At 50.1% G+C, this 25,930-nt stretch overlaps 12 protein-coding genes across 12 annotated transcripts, besides 4 other annotated features; 7 read left to right on the forward strand and 5 right to left on the reverse strand.

Annotated features, from left to right (window-relative positions):
* Positions 1 to 4,535: 4,535 nt before the first annotated feature.
* NFIA_098540 (D-isomer specific 2-hydroxyacid dehydrogenase family protein) lies at positions 4,536 to 5,783 on the forward strand (the record flags this gene model as incomplete). Its single annotated transcript, XM_001262120.1, has 4 exons — positions 4,536 to 4,683; positions 4,733 to 4,799; positions 4,863 to 5,146; positions 5,200 to 5,783. The coding sequence occupies 4 exons, from the start codon at positions 4,536 to 4,538 to the stop codon at positions 5,781 to 5,783; spliced, it is 1,083 nt and encodes a 360-aa protein (XP_001262121.1).
* A 329-nt stretch (positions 5,784 to 6,112) lies between these two features.
* On the forward strand, positions 6,113 to 6,832 carry NFIA_098550 (uncharacterized protein; the record flags this gene model as incomplete). Its single annotated transcript, XM_001262121.1, has 1 exon — positions 6,113 to 6,832. The coding sequence occupies one exon, from the start codon at positions 6,113 to 6,115 to the stop codon at positions 6,830 to 6,832; it is 720 nt and encodes a 239-aa protein (XP_001262122.1).
* Positions 6,833 to 7,105: 273 nt separating this feature from the next.
* On the forward strand, positions 7,106 to 8,697 carry NFIA_098560 (Zn(II)2Cys6 transcription factor; the record flags this gene model as incomplete). Its single annotated transcript, XM_001262122.1, has 3 exons — positions 7,106 to 7,439; positions 7,530 to 7,820; positions 8,003 to 8,697. The coding sequence occupies 3 exons, from the start codon at positions 7,106 to 7,108 to the stop codon at positions 8,695 to 8,697; spliced, it is 1,320 nt and encodes a 439-aa protein (XP_001262123.1).
* Positions 8,698 to 9,852: 1,155 nt separating this feature from the next.
* NFIA_098570 (cytochrome and DOMON domain-containing protein) lies at positions 9,853 to 11,101 on the forward strand (the record flags this gene model as incomplete). The annotated part of the gene is made up of 2 exons (XM_001262123.1): positions 9,853 to 9,886; positions 9,933 to 11,101. The coding sequence occupies 2 exons, from the start codon at positions 9,853 to 9,855 to the stop codon at positions 11,099 to 11,101; spliced, it is 1,203 nt and encodes a 400-aa protein (XP_001262124.1).
* Positions 11,102 to 11,602: 501 nt separating this feature from the next.
* On the reverse strand, positions 11,603 to 12,681 carry NFIA_098580 (DUF1295 domain protein; the record flags this gene model as incomplete). The annotated part of the gene is made up of 2 exons (XM_001262124.1): positions 11,603 to 11,930; positions 11,987 to 12,681. The coding sequence occupies 2 exons, from the start codon at positions 12,679 to 12,681 to the stop codon at positions 11,603 to 11,605; spliced, it is 1,023 nt and encodes a 340-aa protein (XP_001262125.1).
* Positions 12,682 to 13,020: 339 nt separating this feature from the next.
* On the reverse strand, positions 13,021 to 15,778 carry NFIA_098590 (putative DNA mismatch repair protein; the record flags this gene model as incomplete). The annotated part of the gene is made up of 3 exons (XM_001262125.1): positions 13,021 to 14,891; positions 14,938 to 15,326; positions 15,372 to 15,778. 3 exons carry the CDS (start codon positions 15,776 to 15,778, stop codon positions 13,021 to 13,023), a joined length of 2,667 nt encoding a protein of 888 aa, XP_001262126.1.
* A 339-nt stretch (positions 15,779 to 16,117) lies between these two features.
* pfa4 (putative palmitoyltransferase with autoacylation activity Pfa4) lies at positions 16,118 to 17,607 on the forward strand (the record flags this gene model as incomplete). The annotated part of the gene is made up of 5 exons (XM_001262126.1): positions 16,118 to 16,452; positions 16,499 to 16,670; positions 16,722 to 17,021; positions 17,069 to 17,147; positions 17,207 to 17,607. The coding sequence occupies 5 exons, from the start codon at positions 16,118 to 16,120 to the stop codon at positions 17,605 to 17,607; spliced, it is 1,287 nt and encodes a 428-aa protein (XP_001262127.1).
* Positions 17,608 to 17,647: 40 nt separating this feature from the next.
* NFIA_098610 (transcription factor domain-containing protein) lies at positions 17,648 to 19,922 on the reverse strand (the record flags this gene model as incomplete). Its single annotated transcript, XM_001262127.1, has 5 exons — positions 17,648 to 18,572; positions 18,623 to 18,778; positions 18,825 to 19,435; positions 19,479 to 19,570; positions 19,619 to 19,922. 5 exons carry the CDS (start codon positions 19,920 to 19,922, stop codon positions 17,648 to 17,650), a joined length of 2,088 nt encoding a protein of 695 aa, XP_001262128.1.
* Positions 19,684 to 19,712: a microsatellite.
* A 517-nt stretch (positions 19,923 to 20,439) lies between the features above and the next one.
* Positions 20,440 to 21,864, reverse strand: NFIA_098620 (NAD(P)/FAD-dependent oxidoreductase; the record flags this gene model as incomplete). Its single annotated transcript, XM_001262128.1, has 2 exons — positions 20,440 to 21,291; positions 21,343 to 21,864. 2 exons carry the CDS (start codon positions 21,862 to 21,864, stop codon positions 20,440 to 20,442), a joined length of 1,374 nt encoding a protein of 457 aa, XP_001262129.1.
* A 565-nt stretch (positions 21,865 to 22,429) lies between these two features.
* NFIA_098630 (aromatic amino acid and leucine permease) lies at positions 22,430 to 24,046 on the forward strand (the record flags this gene model as incomplete). Its single annotated transcript, XM_001262129.1, has 1 exon — positions 22,430 to 24,046. One exon carries the CDS (start codon positions 22,430 to 22,432, stop codon positions 24,044 to 24,046), a length of 1,617 nt encoding a protein of 538 aa, XP_001262130.1.
* A 359-nt stretch (positions 24,047 to 24,405) lies between these two features.
* On the forward strand, positions 24,406 to 25,125 carry NFIA_098640 (putative 2-haloalkanoic acid dehalogenase; the record flags this gene model as incomplete). The annotated part of the gene is made up of 1 exon (XM_001262130.1): positions 24,406 to 25,125. The coding sequence occupies one exon, from the start codon at positions 24,406 to 24,408 to the stop codon at positions 25,123 to 25,125; it is 720 nt and encodes a 239-aa protein (XP_001262131.1).
* A 115-nt stretch (positions 25,126 to 25,240) lies between these two features.
* Positions 25,241 to 25,280: a microsatellite.
* Positions 25,250 to 25,277: a microsatellite.
* Positions 25,250 to 25,280: a microsatellite.
* An 84-nt stretch (positions 25,281 to 25,364) lies between these two features.
* NFIA_098650 (putative chaperonin (GroES/Cpn10)) lies at positions 25,365 to 25,803 on the reverse strand (the record flags this gene model as incomplete). Its single annotated transcript, XM_001262131.1, has 3 exons — positions 25,365 to 25,427; positions 25,482 to 25,649; positions 25,777 to 25,803. The coding sequence occupies 3 exons, from the start codon at positions 25,801 to 25,803 to the stop codon at positions 25,365 to 25,367; spliced, it is 258 nt and encodes an 85-aa protein (XP_001262132.1).
* Between the last annotated feature and the right edge of the window lie 127 nt (positions 25,804 to 25,930).

Raw genomic sequence — 25,930 nt, forward strand, 5'->3', positions numbered from 1 at the left:
AATGGAACATCAGACTTCCTCCAAAAACATCACTATAGCTCTGTTAAAGGTCATACTTCGATTGATCTTGACTTTCTAGAGCAGTTATTCAATGATTCAATCCTGCCATCTCAGGAAGAGTGTGCTGTTGTTGAGCCATTAATATCACGCCAAAAGCATTGTGGTAAGTAGTTAAGAATTACCTTAAAACTGATTCTTTAGTACTTACAAAATACTTAGATTTTGATCATATTCAGGGACCTGGTAGATTAGAACATCTTAAATGTGATGTTACTTTTACTGCACTGGTACCAGTTGATATTCAAGATTATCCTTATATTGTTTTTACATCTCATGGAATCCATCAACATCCTCCACCTCCACCACATAAGCCACCAGAGCTTATATTAAGAGGAGTTCAGAATATAATCAGACAGATGAGAAACCCAAGTCTCACTCGAGGTACATGCTGAATATGTTTTAGTCACTTCAAAACTGGTTACTAACTGGTTAACAGCTCAATTTCTGCGAAGTCCAGAACTGGAGGCTTTTTGTTCTCAACATAATGCCTCTACACCTGCAGAAATACATGCATCTTTTTCCAATCTGGATCGCATATCTGCTATTATCCAGAAACAACGACTTTTTTCATACCCTGCAGGTCAGGGTTATAATGGGGTTTCATATATATATAATACAAATCCGTTTATTCGGGTGAGTGCTTATAAACCAGTCGTCAAGCATTTGTAACTCAGTTACTAATCAGTTATAGGAATATATTCAAGAGAAATATCATGATCCGCAGGGAATCATGATTCTCTGTGCGTTCAAAGAGCAAGTCCAGCTCTTAACTCAGTTAACTTCTTTTGAAGTTAACATGTCATACAAGCGCATTCAAGAAAAGGAAATAAATGAGGTTATTTTTGCAACTTATCTGCGTGAACATAGAAAAAGTAAGTACTTCATAATCATTACACCCTGGCGGAGTACTAAGTAGTTATAAAAGTTATCACCCTTTTCCGAGTCTTCACAAATCAAGAAACAACAGATGGCTATTACCTTTTATTCAGAAGAGTATTCTCTCTGATCCAGAAAATCACTGGCGAGCCAGCCAAGTTCAATTCTATACATTCTACTGGAATATACGGAATCGTTGTGGATATGGATACAAAACAGTATACTGGTGAGTGACTGGCTATAAAATACTTGCAAAGTACTTGCTAACTGCTTAGGCCTCGGACGCTTTCTTCAAGAGATTGACCCCCTCCACCGCCCAATTCTGGCAATTAAAGGGAATCATTATCTTTTGCCGTGTTCACTTCCTTCGAACAATCACAGAAGCAGTTGGGAACAATAACAAAGGATCAGGAATATGGAGTCGAATGGCTGGTTTGATTGACTGCAAGTCCGAAGGAAATTATGATCAATTGTGCGATCTATTAATCAGTAAGTACTTCTTAACTGGTTTATAAGCAGCTATTAACTGCTTCAGCACACGAAGAACCAAAGGTGCAGACCTGGGCAGAGCATAAAAGGCAACCAGTTATTAAAGCTAGCCTTAATAAATGCTGCTCTAATATTCCTTCCTCTATTTATGATTCTATTCAGAATCATACTAACTCTGCTGAACAGTCTCATCATAAGGCTAATGCGGCAGGCAAACGATTAACATTAGTAAGAGCAATTCAGAAGTAAGTGATTGAAAACTAGTTTCTAACCAGTTTTAAGTGCTTCCTAATAACATTCTTGTAGTTCTGCAAAGCTTGACAAACAGGATGTTCTTCAATATATAAATCAGACTTGTTTCGGAATTCATCATTCATATCGAACAGCAAATATGGAGGTTAATTATTTGCGCCATATGGCACGGGAGGGTGAGAAAATATATCAGCATCTTGATCATTGTGACATTCTTCATTAATTATTTCAAATCACTTAGAATCACGGAAGCGTCGTCGCTCATCTTCAGCTCATTTATCAGTTGATTCTCAACAAGAATTACAACCTCGAAGATCTCAATCCCAATCACGGGTTTCAGGGTAAGCGTAATTCTAATCAGCTATCAACTGGTTATTAACTGGTTCTTAACTAGTTCCGTGTCATCTACCTCTCAAGGTCTTCGTCGGATCTCCTCACAAAATATACTGAACATTGAGCAACAACGACAAGCCTTAGAGCTTCGCGAGCTTGAGCTTCGATTGAAGGACAAAGAAGAAGAAATACGAGAAAAACAGCTGCAAAATCAGGCAAAGCAGCTACAAAACGAAGAAAAAGAGTTGGAACTTATGGAACGGCGAGCGAAATTACGAATGAATAATGAAATGCTATAATCAGTTGGAAAGTACTCAAGAAGTAATTGTTGTTTCTTTTAATATCGTTATGATTTCATAAATGTCAGATGCCGGGTAATTAAAACCTGGTATTGTTAATGCCGAAAGCGGCAAAGTCAGTCATGTGCTTGACTAGGGCGGCGTCTTGGCTTTTCTGACCCGGCACCTGACCTATAACCTGCCTTTACAGGTATCACAGGTTACAGGTAAGCCGCCCCTTGGAGAAGCTCGGGTGCCCCCAAACTGGTCATGTGATTAGGCTAGCCGATCACATGTCTGGTACCACTTATATTTTTAATTACAGCGCACATAGGATTTTCAATACATAACAGACTTCATATACCGCTACCTCAGCAAACAGGATGTAAGTACTTTTAAACCAGTTAATAACTACTTATTTAGAGCATCTCATTATTAAGATTTTGTAATCTTGCCCGCCTTTCCATCAGCTCTAGCTCTTTTTCCTCGTTTTGAAGTTGTTTCTCTCGCACCCGTTCCTCTTTTTCCTTTAATTGAAGCTCGAGCTCTCGCAGCTCTATGCTTTGCCGCTGTTGCTCAAAACTTAATATATTCTGTGAAGAAACCCGACGAAGACTTTGAGAAGAAGAAGATATTGAACTATTTATTAAGTACTTAGTAACCCTTTTTAAAGTGATTGAAAACCAAACTCACCGACTGCTACCTCGGCCTCGAGGTTGTGAACGGGATCTCCCTTGTCCTAATTCAGGCTCGGAACTAGAAGAGAAATATGTTGATGAACGGCGGCGTTTTCGTGACACTAAGTAATAGTTAAGTGGTTTGTTAGCAGTTACAAAGTGGTGAATATAATAAAAATTAATTAGATGTATAACATATGAGGATCAGACATGCGGTTATATATATACATACCTTCCCGGGCCATATGTCTCAAATAATTTGTCTCCATATTTGCTGTTCGATATGAATGGTGAATATTAAAATCAGTGCGATTTATATATTGGAGAATGTCTTGTCTGTCCAGCTTTGCAGAACTAAAAAAAAAATATTAGCAGTTATTGAGTTATTGTCTAATCAGTTATTAATTATTTATTGAGTACTTACTTTTGGATTGCTGCTGTTAATGTCAACCACCTTCCTGCTGCATTAGCCTTATGATGAGACTGTTCAGCTGAATTGGTATGATTCCAAATAGAATCATAGATATAGATGGGAATATTAGAGCAATGTTTATTCAACCCAGCCTTGATAACTGGTGATTTCTTATGTGCCGCCCATGCTTGGACCTTTTCATTCTCATGTTCTAAGCAGTTAGTATCCAGTTGATAAGCAGTTATCAAGTACTTACCAATTAATAAATTGCATAGTTGATCATAATCATCTTCCGACTTGCAGTCAATTAAGCCAGCCATTCGACTCCATACACCTGAGCTTTTATTGGCACTCCCAATTGCTTCAGTGATTGTACGAAAGAAGTGAACCTGGCAAAATATAATGATTCCTTGCAACTGCCATAATATTGGTCGGTGGAGAGGGTCAATTTCTTGAAGATATTGACCAAGTCCTAAGTAGTTAGTAAGTGGTTCGTAAGTACCTGGTGATTGAATATATACCAGTATATTGCTTTGTATCCATATCCACAATAATTCCATAAATTCCATTGGAATGAATAGAATTAAATTCAACAGGCTGGCCAGTCATTCTTTGAACAAGAGTAAATACTCTTGTAAATAAAAGATAATAGCCTTCTGTTGTTTCCTGATTGGTAAAAGCCCGCAGGAGTGTGATGACTATATTTTATAGTTAGTAAGTATTTAATAAGTGATTGTTAGGTGTTTACTTTTTGCATGCTCAGGAAGATAAGTTGCAGCACTACTTTGGACCGAATCTGGAAATGGAAAGTCTTACAGTATCTGCAGAAAACAGTTCAATAGTCTTGAGATATCTTTCACTGTCATATGAGGATAACCTCGGTTAGCGACGTCCAATTAGTAATTCAAGTGTGGGGATTTCTGGATAAGGCCCGATAAGGAAATCTCCTGCAATAGTCGATGGGGATTCTTTCACCTCTTTCGCGATATTTGCAATTATTGGCGACAATTGCTCATCTGGACATTCTGGGCCAGACTGGTTGGGTCGATATTACTGCGTCCAGAATCCTCTTTCATCCCTGGTCATTTCTAGGGAGTCGACTGTCCTCTTTCTTATCTGTTTCAGCGTCTCGGGTCTCGAGTCCTGACAACGAGAGAAATGGGTGATGCAGGCTTAGTCAAGGAGCAGTTGCTCATAGCGTTCATGCATGACCTACCCGCAGCGGTAATTGAAGATATCCGTGCCAAATTCCCCACCGCCGAGATTACCATCATTCACCTGGAGAGAATGGCTCCGATCCCAAGTGGTTCGTCATGCACTCCAATTGACAATGGAGACGCTGACTCTTCGCTTAGAATATGCGCGGAAGGCTACCATTATTGTGACTTTTACCAATCTGCCGAATATTGAGGACTCTGCCAAGTAAGTATACATGACAGTATTCCTACCCGGGTGGCCATTACCGATGCGAACTGACCGTGTCAGTATCAAGCTGATTCATACCCTCTCGGCCGGAGTCGACCATCTCTTGGCCCATCCTATCCTCAAAGACAGCAAGATACCCATCAGCACCAGCTCGGGAATTCATGGACCTCCGATTGCCGAATGGACTGTATTGAACTGGCTCGCAGCATCGAAAGGGTTTGTTCGGACGTACGAGAATCAAAAGCAGCATGTCTGGGGAGACGTGGATGAATACATGTATGGGCTGCATGACCAGGTTGGGAAGAAGGTGGGCATTCTGGGATACGGGAGTATCGGACGACAGAGTATGCTGTTGCTATTGACCGCTTCAATAAAACGTCTGCTGACGGTGATCCAGTCGCCCGTGTCGCTGTCGCTCTAGGAATGACAGTCCACGCGTATACGGCTTCTCCTCGCCTCACTCCCGAATCCCGTCGCGATACTGGATACATTATCCCTGGCACCGGCGACAAGGACGGTTCAATACCAGTATCATGGCATCACGGCACAGACAAGGCATCTATCCACTCATTCCTGAGGCTCGGATTGGACCATCTGGTAGTCTGTGTGCCATTAACGGCGCAAACACATCATCTCCTCGGATCCGAAGAATTCGCCATCTTATCCTCACACATACCCGCCGGACATCCAAAGCCATATTTGACCAACATTGCACGCGGCAAGGTCGTTGACCAAGAGGCATTGATCGCGTCTCTCCGCTCGGGTGAGTTGAGTGGGGCAGCGCTGGATGTCACCGATCCAGAACCGCTCCCTGCGGATCATCCGCTATGGGATGTGCCAAATGTGCGGATCAGTCCTCATATTAGTTCCCTGGGCAAGGAATATTTCCCCCGGTCCTTGGATATTGCCAAGGAGAATATGTGGCGATTGGAGAGGGGAGAACCGCTGGTCAATGAGTACAAACGGACTAGGGGATACTAATGGGGTTACTTTTGACTGGAAGAACCTTTTAATGGAAAGGCACGCATTTCAAGAATTGGAATTGACCACGGCCCCGGCCTTATTTAGATACTTCCTACTTGGGATACAGTACATACACACTGAGTTCGATGGGCGGACATAACCCCGCACAGACCAATCAAAGGCAGCCCCGCATGCCGCGGTGACAAGCTTATCGCCGGCGCTTATCATTTGGCTGGAAAGCCTGGAACCTCAGGAATCCAGGATCGGCTCATTATTCATTCCATCGGTCATTCCTCAAAATCCAGGTCCCAACACTCGTTCTATCCAAATCCTGTATGTGACGGTCAATGTCTCCCTTCCCCTTCCTCTCCCTCCCCCCCGAAGTCCGCCTCCAAATCTACCATTATTTGATCCCCAACATTCCCGTTCGCAACTTCTCCCTGATCCGCAACAAAAAACCGCCCCTCCGACGAGACGGGAAACCCTGCTGCCCCGCCCTCCTCCGCACCAACCATGCAATCCACACCGAAGCCATCCGCGAATGGTACAGCGCAGCGGCCTACGAAGTCATCGTCGATGCCAAATATATCCTCTTCTGCGGCAAAATCTTAGCCCCCTATGTCCCGCTCCCGTCTACAATCCGCTATGTCACAACCATGCACCTCTGCATCGCGCTGCAGCGCACTCCCTTACATCTCCTCCGGCCCGAGGCCACGGCACCGCTGGAACACCTCCTGGGCTTCCAGGATAGGCTTGTGACGCTGGCAAAGGGAATCGGGGATCCGGTTGGGCGGAGGCTAAGGACGCTCTTGATTGAGATTGAGGTTGATGTGCCGCTGCTGTTGAGCTTGAGCAAGACGCCAGCGGAGCTGTTGGAATTGCTCCGGTGGAACTTGGACCCGGTCAGGCAGAACGTGAGGGGGGTGGAGGTCGTTAAGTGGGAGGTCAAGGAGCAGAGTTACGGAATACAGAGTCAGGAGTTTCTGGCTGCCTATGGGGAGTTGAGGACGGTCATGCATCGGTTTTTGGAGACCATGAGGGAGGAGATGGTATCCGACGAGGATTAATTGGTTTGACGTTCATGTATGTATTTACGACCATGCAACTATGATGATAATGTAATTAGGGAGTTGTCTGCTGATGATGCTATCTGGGGTTCGTCCCAAAAAGGAAAAAAGCATGGCCAAGCAATTCAGCCGACAGCTGACTGTGGCTTGGCATCAGCGTCATCACAGCCTTGTCTGCTTCAAGACAATAAATTGCAAGAGACACCATTTACGCAGGTCTTGTTCATTCTTCTCCTTTTTTGTCAATTCATCGAAGTTACTTGTCTAGCCGAGATGGAAAAACCAATGGCTTCGTCCCAAAACAGACGCCGGCAATGCTGGGAATGCCGTCGCCGCCGACTAGTCTGCGACTTCTCACTCCCCGGGTGCCGCAAATGTTATACTGCTGGGGTTGAGTGTCCTGGCTACGACGACAAGAAGCCGCTCAAGTGGGTCACAACGTGTGAGGTGACATCTCGGCCGCGGAAGAAGACTGTTCAACGGAGTACTGCCAAGCAGCATGTGTCCGAAGATAGATGTGACAGCCAAGACGAAGCTTGGAGTTTGAGCGTCCCCCGCGATCGACTGATCACTGAGCCTGGAGCGATCGTGGAGGCTGCATATTATTGTGAGTTCGCTTGTCGACTTGAGCCAGCAATGTTCTAATAAATAGACAATACCTGCGTGCTACCGGAGTATACTTGCCTGCTCCAGCTAGCCGAAAACCCGTTCATTACTGCTTTTCCCATGGAAAGTCTTCAAGCCATCCCACCCCCGATCCACTGCACGCTTGTCTCTCTAGCGCTGAGCCACCGATTTCACCGACTACTCCCCCGGAACAGCCGTAACGATTTGCGGGAGATTGAAGCCAAGCATTACCAGCATCGAGGACAAGCTATTCGGTATCTTAAGGAGGAGATCGGCCGCCCGGACAAGTGTCGTACAGACAAAACGCTCGTTGGGGTCATGATGCTGCTATTTAGTGATGTGGGTACCAATATCTACCTGCGTTGAACAGACGCTGACGAGCATTTCAGTCCAGGCAATCTACTTCTCCCAATTGGCGTCATCACTTCACTGCAGCTCTGGAGATGATCACCCTCCGGGGAGGAGTGGAGAAGGTCCTTCACTCGGCTCCACACTTCAGAGCTTTGTTGCTGTATTTCATGATGTAGATCTCTCCTTGGATAGTGGAACATGCGCTAACCAGGTCTAGTATCGGAATCATCAGTAATACGACCAGCCCGCCTTCCGACCACATACCCTTGGGCTCGGATGTACGGTCGATCGAGGTGATCTCCCTGATGTACGGGGACGGCTGCTTTCCTGTTCTCCTCTGTCCACCTGTACTTTTAGCAGATATTATCCGGATCAATCATCTCCGACTGCAGGCCTTCTCGCAACCATCCACCGAGTCCGAAGGAAAAGCACTGGCGTTGCTAGGCCGGATCACGGCCTTTTCGCCAGAGCAGTGGGCCATGTCTTGCGCCGCCCCTGAAAAGGGAATAATTCTTGGCCATGTTTACCGCTCCGCAGTGATCCTGTACTGCATATTGTCTCTGCAGAGTCTCTGCGTCCTCCCGCGAACGGCACAGCTTAGATCAATGACAGTAACACACACAAAAGAGCTCTTCGCGTATCTGAAGCAGGCCTGCGGGGCACCTGGGATCGGAAAGTGCATGCTCTGGCCGCTCGTTGTGGCCGCAGTGTGCGCTCGGGGCGACCTGGACATGCAACAGTTTGTCAATCGACAGCTCTCCGCTTTGGGAACGGACATCGGGGCTCCCTTACCTCTGCTGGCGGCAGTTGTTTCCAGAAAATTCTGGGAGAGTAAGAGCAGAACCTGGGATGCCTGTTTTGAGCGACCATACTGTTTTGTTGTATAGGCTGTGAGGCTGTCCGGATATAATCGGATTGATCGGCCATCAGAGGAACAGATTATCATCACAAACGGTACTCATCTTGGTCTCGTTTTGCTTAGGCGAGATGACGTAGGCAGAGTAGGATTTTAGTTTCCTGCAGACTTGGGGAATAGAGTTGAGGACGGTTGCTCGATGATTGGCCGAGTAAGTTAAGCTGAGCTCTAGTTTCTTTTCTATTCATGCTAACGATCTTGTTTTCTTCGCGGAAGGCTTCCGGAGGCTGTGGGAGGTCAGGATGAGGATTAAGGTGGCTGAGGCTGTGCAAGTTGAATAAGGTTCCCTTGTCAACTATCACTCTTAAAGCTACCTTTGACGCTCCAGGCTACAGCATTACCATGCATTCTCCTGATGTGGCGAAGCTGAGACAATAATGTTTTGACACCGAGACCGTTATCAAGCCAGGCCAATCAACCGGGCTCTATTCGACCATCATCTGGTCGAGACTAAGGAAACCAGGGTCTTGGCCGAGGAAGCAATTTGGCATGCCAACCTCGCTTCCAGACACTGGTCCTTCCCTTGCGCGGAGAATGCTCGGAGGATTCGTAAGGATTCGTATCCAGTCCTTGGCGGCTTTGCAAGACTCTGGACTTCTAGTCCTGGATCTGCTTTCGAGTGTTTTTCGAGTTTTTGGCAGGTTTGATTTCGACTTCAGGGTCCGAAGGAGAGCTTGACCTCCGCTACTATGATTGCAGTCCTGCTCCGGGGTACTGGGGTGACCTTGCTACTCCGTACTATCAGTTTATCAACACGGTGCAGACCGCCATAGCAGCCGACCAGATAATCGAGATGAACGCGCGACAACAAGAGGAACTGATCGGTCTGACCCTCTTTACTTCAAATGAGAGCAAGGTTAGTGCTCAATACCCAACATCTTGGCGAAGCGTCCATATGACGAAGGATCGTGGCACTCACCAGCGTGGCTATGCTAACTGTGATCAATTACTGAATCAGGGTCTTGATTACCGTGGGATTGGCTCTGGCGACTTATGTTTCCTATTTGAATCATCATAGGTGGTATACCTAGAGGTAACTCTTCGGGTGAAACCCGAGGGCTTATATAGTCCCTCTTGCTCAAGTTCTGCTTGCCACCGCAGTAATAATTAGGAATCGACCTTCACAATGCATTGGAGTAGACTCCTGCATCTGGCACTTGGTACGTATCTCCTACCTGTGCGTCCGGATAAATGCTGACGTGATAGCGCCCCTTGCCGCCGCCCAAATCTACTCTTTCTCTCCCGCGAGCGATATCGTCTATAGCGTGGTAGTACCTGAAAGCACAGCTTCCTCCAACTCCGGGCCAATCTACTTCCAGATCTGCGCACCCGCCTCGTATCAATGGGTGGCTCTTGGCCAAGGCTCGCAGATGGCGGGCTCTAACATGTTCGTCATGTACGCCGCCTCTGCCAACAACGTCACCCTCTCTCACCGGTCTGGCAGGGGTCGCTTCTCGCCGAGCTACAACCCCGATGCGCAGATCGAGCTCCTAGACGGTACTGGTATCAGCAACGGGTACATGACTGCCAATGTGCGCTGCAATAACTGCCTTCAATGGACCGGCGGCTCTCTGGATCCGTCCAGCAGCTCAAGTAGCTGGATCTGGGCAGAGAAGCAGGGTCCCGCGATTGACTCCAGCGATCCCACGTACGCTATCACGCGGCATGATTCCCGCGGCGTGCACGCCATTAGTATGTCACAGGCCCGCGTGGCCAACGTGGATGCATCAAACCCGTTCGCTCGGCAGAACGCGGCCTCAACCCCACAGACAGTATCGGGGACCACAGCCTCCAATTCAGACTCGATATTAATAGCCCACGCCGTCCTCATGAGCGTCGCCTTTGTCGTGTTCTTCCCGTCCTTCGCTATCTCAATCCACATTATCCCCTACTCCAAGACCGTCTCGCGCATCCACGCACCACTGCAACTCTTCACCCTGGCTATGGCCCTCGCGGGACTCGGACTGGGAGTCTACCTCGGCGTCGATACAAACCAAATGGACAAGTACCACCCGATCATCGGGCTGGTCGTTATCGGAATGCTGGTTCTCTTCCAGCCCCTCATGGGCTTACTCCAACATGTGCATTTCCGACGCACCGGCGGGAAGAGTTTCTTCGCATACGTGCATTGCTGGCTAGGCCGGACCCTGATCGCCCTTGGCATCATCAACGGCGGGTTAGGGTTCCTGCTTACCAAGAATGCGGGCAACCCTGCGCCGAAGGGCGCGGTCATCGCCTACTCGGTTGTTGCAGGTGTGGTCGGCCTGGCGTATCTCATTTTCGTGATTGTGCTTCCGTTCAGGTCGAAGAAGGGTGCTGCGCCGCAGAAGGTGGCGTTGTCGAATGGGTCAGGTGAGGGAATTGCTGCGCAGTAGAGGAATGGTGCCAGTGATTGATGAGGATGAGATATCCATGGATTTATGTATGTCTACCTCGATATTTTGTGTTTGATTAAGCGTTTAGCCAGTAGTATATGGAGGTCTACTGTTGGACTTAGACAATCAAGATGAAGTTAATGTGAATGGCTCTATGCTTGATGTAATATTACCGGATTTGCGGACGATCTAAGGGGCTCAGGGCAATATACTCCCGGGACTGCTATTGAAAGTTTCTACCTGCATAATCATGCGCCTCCATTTCAACGCGCAGATTTCCAACATCTTTCCGCGGCCGAGTCACGACAAGGAGCTAGGAATCTGTAATTCTCACCGTTTTGTATAAAAAGCTACATCCCAAGGATGAGGTGTTCTTAACCATCAGATGGTTATCCAATAGGGTTATAAATTTGTCAAACCCTATAAATACTCCATCCAGGATACATAGAAAATATGGACCATATTAATTCCTTCATAACTATACACATTACACATCAAAATCTACTGACCCAACGAGGAACGCACCATCTCCTCAACAACAACACCCACAAGCCCACTAGCAACAACAGCCCACGTCCACGGATTCGCCAGCTCCGACAACCCAGGCCAGAAGCTGTTCTTCTCACGCCGCCACGCCTGCAGCTGCGCATACTTGTGGGGATCCTGCATTCTGTACCTTTCCTCCTGGCTCGCCTCATTCTGCGCATCGCCGCCAACAAACCGTAGGAAGACGTAGTTTGCGACCGGACCGAGCAGGACAAGCGGGTTGAATGTGTTTGCAGCGTTGAGGACAACGAATGAGAGGTGCACGAGGGTGTCGCCCAGGTAGCTGTACATGGTCATTAGCTTTTGTCCGTTTATAAGCAGGGGGGGTAGAATACATACTTTGGATGACGGACGATGCTCCACACGCCATGACGGCAGAGATCATCGCGCTCCTTGCGGTGCAGCTCCAGCTGCGTATCGGCCAGCGCCTCCATCGCGAAGCCTGCGCTGAAGAGCCCGACGCCCAGGGCGCGAAGCATGCCGGAGGTCTCTGCGTCGAACGACACGCTCGACCAGCTCATCCGGAAGGGAACGGTGAAGGGCAGCGTGATGAGAGTCAGGAAGGCCGCTTCGGGGAGATACGATTTGAGGAGCGCCGAGTTCCAGAAGCCAGGGTCCTTAGCCTTTAGCTCCTCGTAGCGCGGGTCGTCTCTGCCGCGGGCGAGCGAGCGCGACACGATGCGGTAGAAGAGTCTACTGCCCCAGGCTGTGACGCAGGATAGCAGGACCTTTTCGGTCCAGGGGATGGCGTTCATGGCGCTGGAGAAGGTGAGGTTGTTGTGGTACATTGGTTCGCCGACGGCGCTCCACCAGGCGTTGGCGACTTGGCTGAGGGGCCAGAAGTAGTCTTTGATTTCGCCGCGGTCGGTCGCTCTGGAGAGGGCGTAGGCTGCTACGGAGAAGCTGGAGTGGAGCGCGAATGAGGGGAGGATGGTTGATTTGAAGATGCCGACGTCGGTGGTGTTGAGTCCGAGGTGGGAGCGTTCGTATGGCCATCGGTCGACGTCGACCAACGGCTTTGCGCCGGACTCCATTTTGAATATCGGTGCGATTCAATCGCTATGTCGATTGAGTAAGATTTCATCTCGTCGTTGATGGTGGTGTGCTGGGGGTTTTGTAGGTCAATTCAAGTGTTGATGTCAGGATTATGTAACGGTTCGCTGCGGCCATCTGCCAAACAAGTTATTGCCTACTTGATGATATCATCGTTATACACAACTTATGAGAATTATAGAGCGGTACTCTTCAACAGAAATGTATTGCCTCTATCTAGGAAAGAGTGCTTGTGGTGTTGGTTTATATTAATTGAGGTGTATCTATATCTATACATGTCATAAGTATACTACGTTGCTATCAAGAACAAAGAGAAGATTTCAAGTAGATGCAGATGAGCTACCCATGTCAAAATCACCCAGATGCTGATGTAGATCGGAGAAGTTCATCTGAATCGTAGGGATGTTTGAACCTTGTGTGGTTCGAAACTTTTGCTTGACTAGCGAGGACGATTGGCTCTCCCATAAGGTTAAGGATTGCAGATCCGCGGCAGTAAACCCTGCAAAAATATCGCCCTCTCGTATATATAGATCATGTTCATATAGATTGCGAAGGGTCTTGGAGATCAGAGGGATGTCTGCAGGCTGCACCAGGCATAAATCATGCAATTCCCACCCGTCAGGTATCTTCTCGAATGGCAACTTGTTTGTTTGAATTCGTCGGATTTTGGCCGGATCTGAAGCAAGCCTCCTTTGATCATGGGAGCTTTTATTGCGCATGAGATAAGACCTCGGATCATGCGGGTTTAGACGAGGACTTGGGTTGTCAGTTTCAGACATCGATGGCGCTGGCTCGGCATTGCTGTTATTGACACCGGGCTGCAAAGCGGCTTTGGCAGCAAGATATCTGCTCACATGAGGTGAATTTGCGGCGGACGCATTCTTTCTCAGCTCGCGGAGTCTTGTGATCGCTTCTCTCTTGCGCTTCTCAAAGTCAAGTGCTCTTTCCAATTCGGGGTTATGGTCAGCATTCGCCAGTCTGTGCAGATTTACAGACCATTGGTCAAGCCGTCTCGATGCAGGCTCTGAGGCACGACTCCGGCTGACGACTGACGATTCGACCGTGCTCGTCTCCTCCTCAGATGGTTCTGGGCTTCCTGCTGCCACAACGAAACCCCGAGGGGTCGTTGTGTCTGAAGTGACCGGCGGACGTTCACGTTGTGCGAATCGGTCCTGCGTTAGCTGTGACAACGGAGGCTCATCATGTTCGTTTTCTGGACACTGCTCAACCGGGTCTTGACGGGCTGATGCTTGTGTGGTCTTCACAAACCATGTATCGAGAGCACCATTACCGTAACGCTCTTTGTCGCGCTGCCTCGAAGCTCTTGATCGTACAGAGGGACCGTGTAATGGCGTGATTGGAGAAGTTTGTGTCAGGTCGGAGACCGAAGCAGAAGAGCGAGACTCGGCTGGAGAGTGCGACAGTCGATTCGAGTTACGTGTAGATGCACTCGGCGAAGCAGAACTGACAGAGCGCAACGGAGATGCATGGGTCGTAGACATGGAATCCTGTTCCTGCGCGACAGGAGGCAGCCCTGCGGATCCTGCTGGCCCCCTCGACGGAGTTTTATGGCACGGAGCTCCAGAAGGGACATACAGTCGTGTCACTGACCATGGATTGAGGCCCTCTAAATCTCTAGTTCCTGTATGACCAGACGCACCTGGACTTCCATCGGAGAATAATCGCTGTTCGTGTCGGCCATTCTTCGGGCTGCTCCTCATGTGAAAAAGCGAGCTAGCCGTGACAAAGCTTGGTGGCTTGTTACCCTCATTCACGGTTTCGACAGAACATTCAGTGCTGTCTTTACGAGCTAAAAGTAGTTCGAAGGCATCATTATTTGCCATCCTTTCTTTCCCTTTGGAGGAGCTTTTGTGTTTCTCATCCCCATCAGGGGTTTCACCGTAAACGTCCTTGAAGAGTTCTTCTGCAAGCGAGAGAAGGTCTCGCTGGTTCTCGAATAAAACATCGTCCTTAGCCGGTTCAACATTCACGTCGTAGCAGGCTTCCGGGCAGCGGATCTGCAAGCAAAGGAATGGATCTGATATGTTCGGCAAACCGCCGCTACGCGAAGCAGCTGCTCGTAGATAGGTCTTGTACAGTTTTGAGATCTCCTGTCCAATGCCTCGAGATGCTGAGAGAGGTCTACCGTCCACACTGAAAAACTGTCCCGCATTGTTCACTTTTGAGAAATCTGCGCTCATCAGCCAAGTTTTCGGTTCAATGGGCAGAGTAAATACCTGATCCAGGATCCGCAAGTAGGGCCATCAACTGAAAAGAGGAGTCATTACCACTCCCAGACTCCTCGTCTGACTCGCTTCCACACGGCCATTGCTTGGTTACGCAAGCGGAAGCGGCCTCAGTGCCAGCAACTTTGAGTGCTGCGTCCATAAGCGAGGCATTTTTTCCAGGGGCGTAGACCCAGTTGGCCTTTTCGCCAGCAGCTTTAAGAACCTTCAGGGAGAGCCTAATAGTGGGTTGAGCGATAGCATATGACTGTATGATTTTTTTAATCTTGGCTATTGTCTTTGCGGCGCTTTTCAATACTGTTTGCCTGCGGACTGGTATGTTCTTGAAGAGGTCCGTTACTCGCACCGTTGTACCGACTGAGTGCGAGGCACGTTGAGTACTTCAATTGTCAGCACATTCCAAAGCCTCCTACCGGGTAACGTACCTGATGAGCTCCCCATTTCTCCCATATTTAATGCAGAAGCCAACTGGGTCCGCTTCAACTCTGGTGGTAACCGTCACTCCTCCGCAAACTTCGGCAGCACTTGCTAACGCTTCACCTCTGAAGCCTAGCGATTTTCCGCCGAGTTTCCTCAGATCCTCGACTGTCGCGATCTTGCTAGTGAAGGCACGTCTACAGACAAACGGATGATCTTCGGATGGAATTCCATGTCCATTGTCCTTCACCTGGATCACATCGACTGTGTTCTGGGAGATTTCTATAAATATTGCAGTGGCGTGTGCGTCAAGTGAATTCTCCAGCAACTCCTTGACAATGGAGCAGGGGTCTGAAATGACAGAAGTTGAGCCAATTGCTCGAACAGTGGTCTGGGGAAGGGCCGTGATCGGCATCCTCAACGGCGATGACGGGATACTCGGATCATCCTCTAGATATATTGATCCTTTTCATGTTTTATTGATAAGCGCCACTTAAATACTGATGAACTCGATGAATATATTTCAGCGAAGTATGCTTGAAGATGGCAGGGATGAATGGCCGTCGATATTTCCACGCACGCTTCTTGTAGAATCTAAGTCACGTGTTTGGCGCTTAGTCAAGACCACCTGCACACGTGGTCAGCATCAACAACACTTCTGAAGAATTATCTTGAAGCCATGGTCGGTTATCTTTGGCATCAATCAAGTCCCTGAAATGAATAAGTCTGTATAGAAGGATATGCCCCTAGCAGAATGCTCTGTCGCTCGTTCAACATTTCGCAGTTGGCGATTCCGTTCGTCTGCGCGTTGATCGGTTTTCTTGCGTACACGTCCCAGTTATTTTTCTACTATTTTGAGGAGGCACCCCTAAGATCGCAAGAGTTCTGGCGCCTGAACATCTTCGCTCTGTGCATCTGGGTATGCTATTACCGCGCATGTACTGTAGATCCTGGCCGGATACCCAAGGATTGGACGCCGTCCAACCTTAAGCAATTGGAAAAGGATTGCGCTGGGGGTAGGCAGCGCTGGTGTCGTCGATGCGAGGCGTTCAAGCCACCGCGAGCGCACCATTGCAAGACATGTCAGAGGTGAGGTTTTGTGGCTCGAAAGCTGTTCCCGACTAACGATTTGCAGGTGCATTCCGAAGATGGACCACCACTGTCCGTGGACATCGAATTGCGTTTCGCACTTTACATATCCTCATTTTATGAGGTTTCTGTTCTATGCCGTAGTAGGCATGGGCTATCTTGAGACTCTTCTCTTCGAGAGAGCTTCGATAGTCTGGGCATCGCGCCATCTCCCTAGTGTATGGACAGATTGTCCGCTTGTTTTCTGGTGCAAGCTAATTCCACCTTAGTATCTCGGCCCTAGCTTGGGACAACTGATCCATCTCTTCATTTTGTTAGTAGTGAACAGTTTGACATGGCTTGCACTATTTATTCTTCTGCTTCGAAGCATCTGGTCCCTAGCTCTTAATACCACCACTATTGAATCGTGGGAGATTGAACGGCATGAGACTCTGCTAAGACGAGCTCGGCATTTTGGGGGATATCTGTCCGGACCGGGGGGTATCCAGGTTCGGATTAAGAAGCAGGAATTTCCATATGATATTGGCATATGGTCGAATATCAAAGCCGGAATGGGCGGGAGCGCGAACGTTAGTTCAGCGGAAGATTCTTGAGATGCAACGCTGATGACGTCCAGGTATTGAGTTGGTTCTGGCCTTTTGCAGCTACTCCTGACCGGTCGACTGGTCTAGATTTTGAAGTCAATGGCTTTGAGGGTGAGTGCATTGCAATGTACATGGAAGTGGTATAAAACTGATCAGCTAATGCTGGGCAGACCCCAACCTATCATGGCCGCCACCAGACCCGGATCGCATTCCACTTCCTGCAAAGCAGGAGGATATGAGCGCCGCCATTGCGGCTGCCGATGCCTCGTATTACAGAGCTGTACAAGCGCGGGATATCCAGCGTTCCAACGATGCCAGCCATTCAGGAGGACATCACATACAGCGTCGGAAACGCTTCCATGACCGGTTTTATGAAAATAAAACGAAAGAACGGCACTCCGAAAGTGAGAGTGACTCTTCCGATGATGATGAAGTACAGGATGGTGAGGAAGGCTGGAAGAACTCTGAAGGAGACCGCCTCCGTGATTTTGGAGTTGACGAGGAAGCCGAGTTCTACGATGAGGAAGACATTCCTCTAGGCATTTTGATACAGAGACGTCGCCAACAATAGCCAGGTGCCAGTGATGTGCTGTATGATAGGGTGTCTTAATTCACAACGATTGACTCAGATCAGGGTCGAATCTCGGATCATGGAGAGACAGAAAATCCCCCAGCATCTGCGTTTCCGGATGCTGCAGCTCCCGTGGCAATGCACTTCCCCCACCGAACAGAGCCCATTCAGCCGCGCCATCGAACAACCTCAAAGAGCCCAGATTCACATTGCTCTCTGCCATACCGGAGGGATCCATCTCGCCTGTCGGCCAACCTTGCTCTTGAATCGATCCCGCAACCGTTTCGACGGAATTGCAATCCCCATCATTCTGCCGTTTCCACATAGACTCCCACTGTTTAAACTTCTCGTAGTCCGAGGCTACTTTGCCCACCTCATCAAACAACCTTAGTCTCACAAGCGCCCTCTCCAACGCCTCAATCAACTCCACCTCCGATCTCGCCGACTCCCCACTCGCCGCCATCTCCCGAATCATATCTAACCCGACCCGTAACGCCTTGCGAAAATGATCAGAACGATCCTGGATCGAGTACGCAATTAGCACCAGCAGCGCTGCCCGGCACGAGCTGTATTCTATATACGAGGCGCGCGCCAGGCCAGGGCCACTATCACTGTCGCGGAGGGTGCTGCAGATGGAGATTGCGTCGGCGGCGGCTGTAATGCAGCAGGTCACCAGTTCCTGGCGGGGCGTGGGCTTTTGCGCGGTGGCTGAGGGGGGAGTAGCTGGGGAGGTTGGGTTTGAGGGCGAGCCTCGCGAGAAGAGAAACGGGCGGCCGATGAACATGCGGAGGAGGCAGTGTTCGAGTTTGATGTGGGCTGTCGATCGATCGACTGGGGCCTGGGCGTCGTTCTTTTGGATTGTTGGTTGAAGCGAGGACCACCATTTTTCCAGGTCGTTTTTCCTGTCGGCGAGCCGTGAGAGCAGGATGGGGAGGTCCTGTTTTGGGGTGGTTCTGAGGAGGGATCTGGGTTGTTAGTTGTCTGCGGTCTAATGGTAGAGTGGACGTAAACGCACATTTCTTTATAGAAATCCTCCAGGTGATGTGTGAGATGAATTGAAGCAAGCATGTATGGACCTGCCGAGTCCTGTTCACCCAAATCAACCGGCAAATGCGTGTCAATATCTGACCGTAGCATTCCCAGCGGTCGTCCATGGAAAATAGATATTTTCCTACTCCGTCAGCGACACTACCAAAAAAGCGAGAGAGAAAGGATACCTCTCCATCGCATACGCCGTCCACCAAACCCTATTCCTCGTCTCCATCATCGCCGCACTAAACGCCTCCCCCACGCATCGCCGATGCATGCCGTTCTGCATCGCGAGCCGAATCGTCAGATTGATATACACGTACCCCAACCCCGCCGCATCAATCGGCAACGCATACGCCGCAAAGAGCAAACAAGCCTGGACGCTCTCCAGCGAGGATACCTCGATGATCTCCGGCAGCAGGCGGATCGCTTCCTGGTAGAACATGGTCCCCAGCTCGTCCTCGGAGAAGTTTTGGCTTTGGCTGGACGAGGCAGGGGCGGACTTTGCTTCGAGGTAGGCGTATTGGGTGCCAATGGCGAAAACGGTTAGGATGATGCCGAGGACTGGGGCGTCTTTGCTGGTGAGGAATTCCGGGTTGGTGTAGAGGGCGGTTAGCCTGGCGAGGAGCCATGGTCTGTCGACGTAGAAGTAGTGAGTTACGGCGTGTTTGAAGAAGATGCTGACGAGGAACTCGGCGATGTGGCGAGGGGGGATGCAGGAGATGGCTGCTGCGAGGGTTCGCGAGCTGGATCGGAGCTGTTTTGCTCGGGGGTAGTTTGATATTTGGTTTGGAGGTGTCTGGAGAGGTTAGTACGAACGATGAGCTCCGGCAGAGACCTACCTGGCTCAGGGAAGCGGAAGCCGCCATCCTATCCTCAATCTGGCGCTTGACGCGCATGGAAAAGTTCCAGTAGGAGAATTCCCCGGAGAAGTCTGTCTACAGTCAGCGCCGCCATGTACACTGGAATAGAAAAAACTCACGAGTAACGGTATCCTCGACCGGATCGATCGTGCACTCCTCTTCCACAGCCATTTCGGCCTCGTCAGTCTCCGGCTGCGTCTCCGGCTGCGTCTCCTTCTCCGTCTCTTCAATCGACAACGCCGTCTGCCTGAGACTCTTCGTATCCAGCGCAATCCCCTTGATCGCATGGTTTAGGATTCGCTCCATGTACATGGCCCGCTCCTGCAGTTCCAGAAACGCACCGCGAGTGCTAGCAATGTCAGACTGCACAAAGTACGGATTAGTGACTTTGACGACGTACCTTATATCCTGCGATACGGGCATACCGCGCACGCGACAGGGACGGCCAAGATGCGAACATTTCCTACATGGGATTCCTCCCTCGCATTTTTCTTTCCATCGGCGGCATTGATCGCAGCTGTATGGTCAGCTTGCTTCTTGGTGGTTCATTCTGGAGGTAGGCCTACGCTCTGGCTGTGCGTTTTCTCTCGTCGGTTACTTTGCGGCGTTTGAGTCGTGGTGCGGGTGCTTCGGTGCTTGACTGCGGTCTGGAGCCGGGAGGTAAAGGTGACTGGTATGAGCTCATTTTCTATCTTGATATGTATTGAAGAGAATAGTTTATGTGTTATGTCTCAATAAGGATGCAGTGAAGATTGTCATTTTGGTGTGGGCGTGTGGCTGCAGCTTGAAGCGGGCTTATCTCCAGTGGGGAAGCTTAAGTTTGGGAGAGATAACAGAGGTGGGATAAACATGGGGTAATGATCCACTGATAAACACTAACGCTATCTAATGTAGGAAATATATATCTGATGCACCGACTGCCAACTGGTTAAGTATCTATCTACTGCTTCGTAGCAGGAAACGACCCCGTCCCAAGAATATCTCCCTCCTCTTCTTTTCCCCTCTGCGCCCTCTCAATCCTCTCCTTCGTCGTCTTAAACAACCTCGGCATGCCCGTCTCCTCGAACCCAACCCCCTCGCCCACCATCCTCGCCAATCCCTCCGCCGCCAGCCACACAACCGGCATCCCATGTCCATTCAACCCCGCCAGAATAAACTGCCCTTCGCACTCCGGCACCGCCCCAACATGCGGGTTCGAGTCATACGAGTAACCCATAACCCCCGTCCAGATCTGGTCGACCCTCGCCCCGGACTCCTCCCACCCGCGGAACGTCCGCTGCATGTACCCGTCGTAGAAGTCCTTGGCCGCGTCGATGAGCACGCTATCGTCAGTATTGTTGTACCACTGTTCGCGACGGGGTTTGAAGAGCGCCGACGCGCCGCCGACGATGATGCTCCCGTCTGCGCGGGGGATAAGATACGATAGGACGTTGTCCTTGGTGCGGTCGATGTAGGAGTTTGTGAGTAGCGGGGCGGTTTGCCCTTCTGGGACGGTGATGCGGCAGCAGATGCCTTTGCAGGGGATGATGTTGTGTTTGTACTGCGGGAGGAGGGAGGAGACGTAGGCGTTGGAGGTGTGGATGACCTTGTTGGCGTGGAGGGTGCCGCGAGGGGTGTCGATTGTGAATTTACCATCTGCAGATGGTGTAACTGCGGTGGCCGGCGTGTGGGTTTGGAGATTGACATTTCCTGAAGCTAGGAGTTTGGCGAGGAGGTGCATGATGAATTTGTAGGGCCAGATGGTGGCCGCCGTGTAGGAGGCACAGGCCAGGGCGCCTTTGACGCCGCAGATCTGATCGCGTTAGTATGATAGTTTTGGTATGAATTGGGGATTCAGACGTACTCCCTCTACATTCTTTCCAGCGTGAAAGTCAACGTCGTCCATATACGCAAAGCCATGCCCCTTCATCCGCTCGTACACCTTCCTCGCCCCCTCAGCCGCTTTCTCATTACACCACACATCGATCGTCCGTGTAAGTCTGAAATCGCAGTCGATATGCTCACTCTCGACCAGTTTTTTGATCGCTTGGACATGCGCAATCTCAAACTCGGCAATCTCCGCTGCTGCTTCGGGTCCAGCGCGGTCAATGTACGTGGGGATATGTCCGTACAGATCCGGGCGCAGATGGCCTCCATTACGACCGGTGGCGCCAGAACAGGCACCTCTTGCCTCTAGAATCGTAATCGAGTTGATGTTGGGGTGGTTCTGCAGTAAATGCCAGGCTGTGCTCACACCCGCATACCCGGCGCCGATGATCACGACATCGCTGTGCGTCGGGAGATCTTCGGTGGAGCGATGGTCGTGTAGTTTGTGGGGATTGTTCTGCCAGAAGCAGGCCAGTGGGTTTGGAGGAAAGGTAGGCATTGCTTATTTTCTATGTCCTCAATCACTATGGTCGATTGACAACCATAGAGGTCTCATATATACTTATTCTGGCGACAACGTAGTCTGACCAGGGGTTGACTCCGGTCAAGCCCCGATGTTCCACAGGTTTACCTTCTCCACTTCCTCTCTTTTCTCCGCTGATAATCCCTGGTCCTTTCTTATCTTTTATTATGCGATCTGCAATTCTCCGGTCAAGTCCGGTTTATCATCATGTGACCGTGCACCATCCGGTCCAGTTCCGGTTGGTCTTGGTGTCACTATTATCAGAAGCAAGGGCTTTAGGTTGCAGTGACTACACGAAAAGAGGGGAAGGCAAAACCTTGAGATAGGAATTGCAAATGCATCGTCTTCATTGGAAGAACATGGCAAGCTATCTACCTCACTCTAATCTCAAAGCTGAACCATCACCGGATGAGCTTGAGCAGAGAGATAAGGCACTGGTTAAATATCGCCAACTGGCCTGGCCACAGGATCACATTAATCCCAAGGTCCCCAACCTACTTTCAAATTGAACATGCTATCTGAAAGAGCAATCCCAACAATAATGTCAGATCCTGGAAAAGAGACCCTCCATGACACCGAAAAACAACTCCCCGACAATGACTCCGCCACCGATCATCTCGGCGAGATCCGTCTGGTCAAACAGGGTCTCCACCAGCGACATATCCAGATGATTGCGCTGGCCGGGACCATTGGCACTGGACTCTTCCTTGGCTCTGGACGTGCCATTGCCCGCTCGGGGCCTCTTGGAGCCCTACTAGGGTACACCATCGTCGGCCTGGCCGGCTCAACCGTTGTGTTTGCCGTCGGCGAGATGGGGGCTCTGGTTCCGCTGAATGGGGGCGTGGTCCGCTACGCCATGCTCTTCCTCGACCCGGCGCTGGCCTTTGCAAACGGCTGGAACCAGGTCTATTCGTACCTAGTCTCGATTCCCGCGGAGCTCTCCGCGGCGGCCGTCATCGTCGAGTTCTGGGTGACGGTCAACAATGCGATCTGGATTACGACGTTTGGATTGCTGATGCTAGCGACCGCACTGCTGTTTGTACGCGTGTACGGAGAGCTCGAGTTCGGGTTCTCAATGATCAAGATCATGCTCATCATCGGCATCAATATCATGGCGCTGGTGATCACCTGTGGAGGCGGGCCGGACGGGCAGAGCATCGGATTCAGATACTGGCGGAATCCCGGCCCGTTCGTGCAGTACCTGGACATCCCGGGCTCGTGGGGCCAGTTCCTAGGGTTCTGGACGACGCTCAATAACGCGCTGTACGCGTACTCTGGGATGGAGAACATCACCGTCGCGGCGGCGGAGACCCGGTGTCCGCGGCAGGCAATCCCCAAAGCGGCGCGACGGATCTTTGCCCGTGTGTTTCTGTTCTATATTCTGTCCATCTTCATGGTCGGCATGGTGGTTCCCTCCAATGACCCCACCCTGCTTCGGTCTACCGGCAATGCGTCCCAGTCGCCGTTTGTCATTGCCGCCCGGCGCGCAGGCATCCAGGCCGTCCCATCTATTATTAACGCGGCGGTGCTGACCTCTGCCTGGTCCGCGGGGAATTCCAATATGCTCGGTGGCTCTCGCATCCTCTTCGGGCTGGCCATGCATGGACACGCCCCTAGGCTTTTTACTAGGGCCAGCCGGTTCGGGGCGCCGTATGTGGCTGTCGTCCTGATCGGCGTCTTTATGGGGCTCGGCTACATGACGCTGTCGAACTCGGCCAGCACCGTTTTTACCTGGCTGCAGGACATCGTCTCCATTTCAACTCTCGTGAACTGGATGTGTATCTGCATTATCTACCTGCGGTTCCAGTACGGGTGCCGGAAGCAGGGAATCGACCGGCACAAGGAGCTACCGTGGGCGGCGCCACTGCAGCCGTACCTGACGTGGTTTGCGCTCGTATTGTTTACACTGCTGTTGTTCACTGGAGGGTATAGCACGTTTATGCGGGGCCACTGGGATACAGAGACGTTTGTCTCGTCGTATTTGAATATTCCGATCATTCTGGGGTTGTATTTTGGGTATAAGCTGTGGGGGAAGACGGCGATTGTGCCGCTGGAGGATATTCCCATCCGGCCGTTTATCCAGGTGTACCGGGACGAGCCTGAGCCAGAGCCAAAGAGGAGGACTTGGTGGAGGCGCTTGAATATTCTATGGTCATAGTCTTCGATCTAATGCATGTGTTTATGAATAACAAACTGATACTGCGAGATTGCACTCCATGATAAGACTTCCAAGAGATATGGAAGTAATCTCCGATAATGCTCCGATGTGGACCGGAACATCTGATCAGTAAACTATATCCAGATCGACACGATAAGCCAGATTGCCAGATGCATCATACATGTTAATCTCTATCCGCCGGATGTGATCCGGTCCAAGACCACGAACCATCACTCTCCTCCGCATCCCCACATCGATCAGGTCCACATAAACAACCCACCCCTCACTCATCACTTCTCCAAATAAATTGAAACAAATGCATTGAATCAACTACAATCAACACCACAATTACCAAGAAAATGCCAAAACACATCATCTTCGACGTGGTCGGCACCTGCGTCTCCTTCGACGCCTACTTCGCCTCCATCGCAGCCACAATCGGCCCAAAACTTTCTTCTCATGGAATCACCCCCAAACACTTCGGCTACACATGGATGACCGCCGCGGAACTCGAATTCACCTTTTTGTCTATTTCCGAGTCCTATCGCCCCTATAAAGACGTCATGCGCGCGCTCTTCTACCGCAGTCTTTTCATGGCTGGTGTGGCCGATCCACGCGGTGTCTTTACAGATGAGGAGCGGGATGCTTGTATAGCCGGCTATGCGTCTCTACAGCTGCGTCCGGAGCTGGTAACTGCGTTTGAGAAGTTGCGGAGCGCGGGGTTTGAGGTGTATTGTTTGACGACTGGGGATGTGGAGCGTGTCCGGGGGTATTTTACCAGGGCGGGGGTTGAGATGCCCGTTGAGAGGGTGTTGAGTTGTGATGGGTTGAGGGTTGCGAAGCCGGCGTTGGGGGCTTATCGGGCTGCAATTGAGAAGATTGGGGGGGATGATGAGAAATGGTTTGCGGCGGCGCATTTGTGGGATGTGACTGCTGCGGTGAGGGCAGGGTTTCGGGGGGCGTATTGTGGTGTGCTTGAGGGGGAGGGCTGTTGGGAGGTGTTTGAGAGGGAGAGCTTGGAGGTTGTTGCGGATGGGTTGGTTGAGATGGTGGAGGGGGTTATTAAGTTGTCTGGTTAGTGCTTTCTTTATGTCTGTCTTATAGCAGGTGCTCTTTATATGAATGTTGTGGATTGGATAGAGTATAGGTAAGGTATCATTTGATGTACAAGCTATCATAACCATCAAGAGATCGATCATACACTCATATCATATCATATCATATCATATCAATCAATCGGTAACAGCCAGAATCCTGCTCACATCAGACCAGATCAGAATCAACAGAGGACGACAGGACGACAGGACAACAGGACAACTCACTCATCCCGATCCAGAAGCAAATACTCATCATTATCAACCCTCACCTCCTTCCCCTTTCCCTACCCATCATCAGTATCATCCCAAACTTGTCCAGAGTCGAAAAAGCAACTCACCTTGGTATAGATAACCAAATCTCCCAGCCTCACGTCCATCGCATGCCTCCCCCCATTCCCCAGCGCCTTGGTCGTGCCAACCGCCAGCACAACCCCCCGCGCAGGCTTCATCGTCTTCGTCCCGGCATGCGTGATCTCATCTTCAGGCTGGATGATCACGGTGTTTTCCTTTGGACAGAGGTACTAAAGGCCTTTGTTAATTGTCGATTCATCACACTTGGTGTGGAGGATGATGGTGGAGGGCGAGGTGTGGCGAATCCGCAAACTCTAAGGCCGTTGCTTGCTAGCAACTTACCGAGTGAACTGCGTCCGCTTTTGCCATGTTGCCAATCTACACAATAAAAAACATACAAGACGATAGGTGATAATTAGTTGTTGGTCTTGTCGGCATGATTATACGGATCAAATATGAAGTCTGCCCAGGTGGTACCGGAGCATCAGCTGATTTT

The sequence above is a fragment of the Aspergillus fischeri genome, genomic scaffold, assembly GCF_000149645.3.
Source record: "Aspergillus fischeri NRRL 181 1099437636262 genomic scaffold, whole genome shotgun sequence".
Classification (NCBI taxonomy): Eukaryota; Fungi; Ascomycota; class Eurotiomycetes; order Eurotiales; family Aspergillaceae; genus Aspergillus; species Aspergillus fischeri.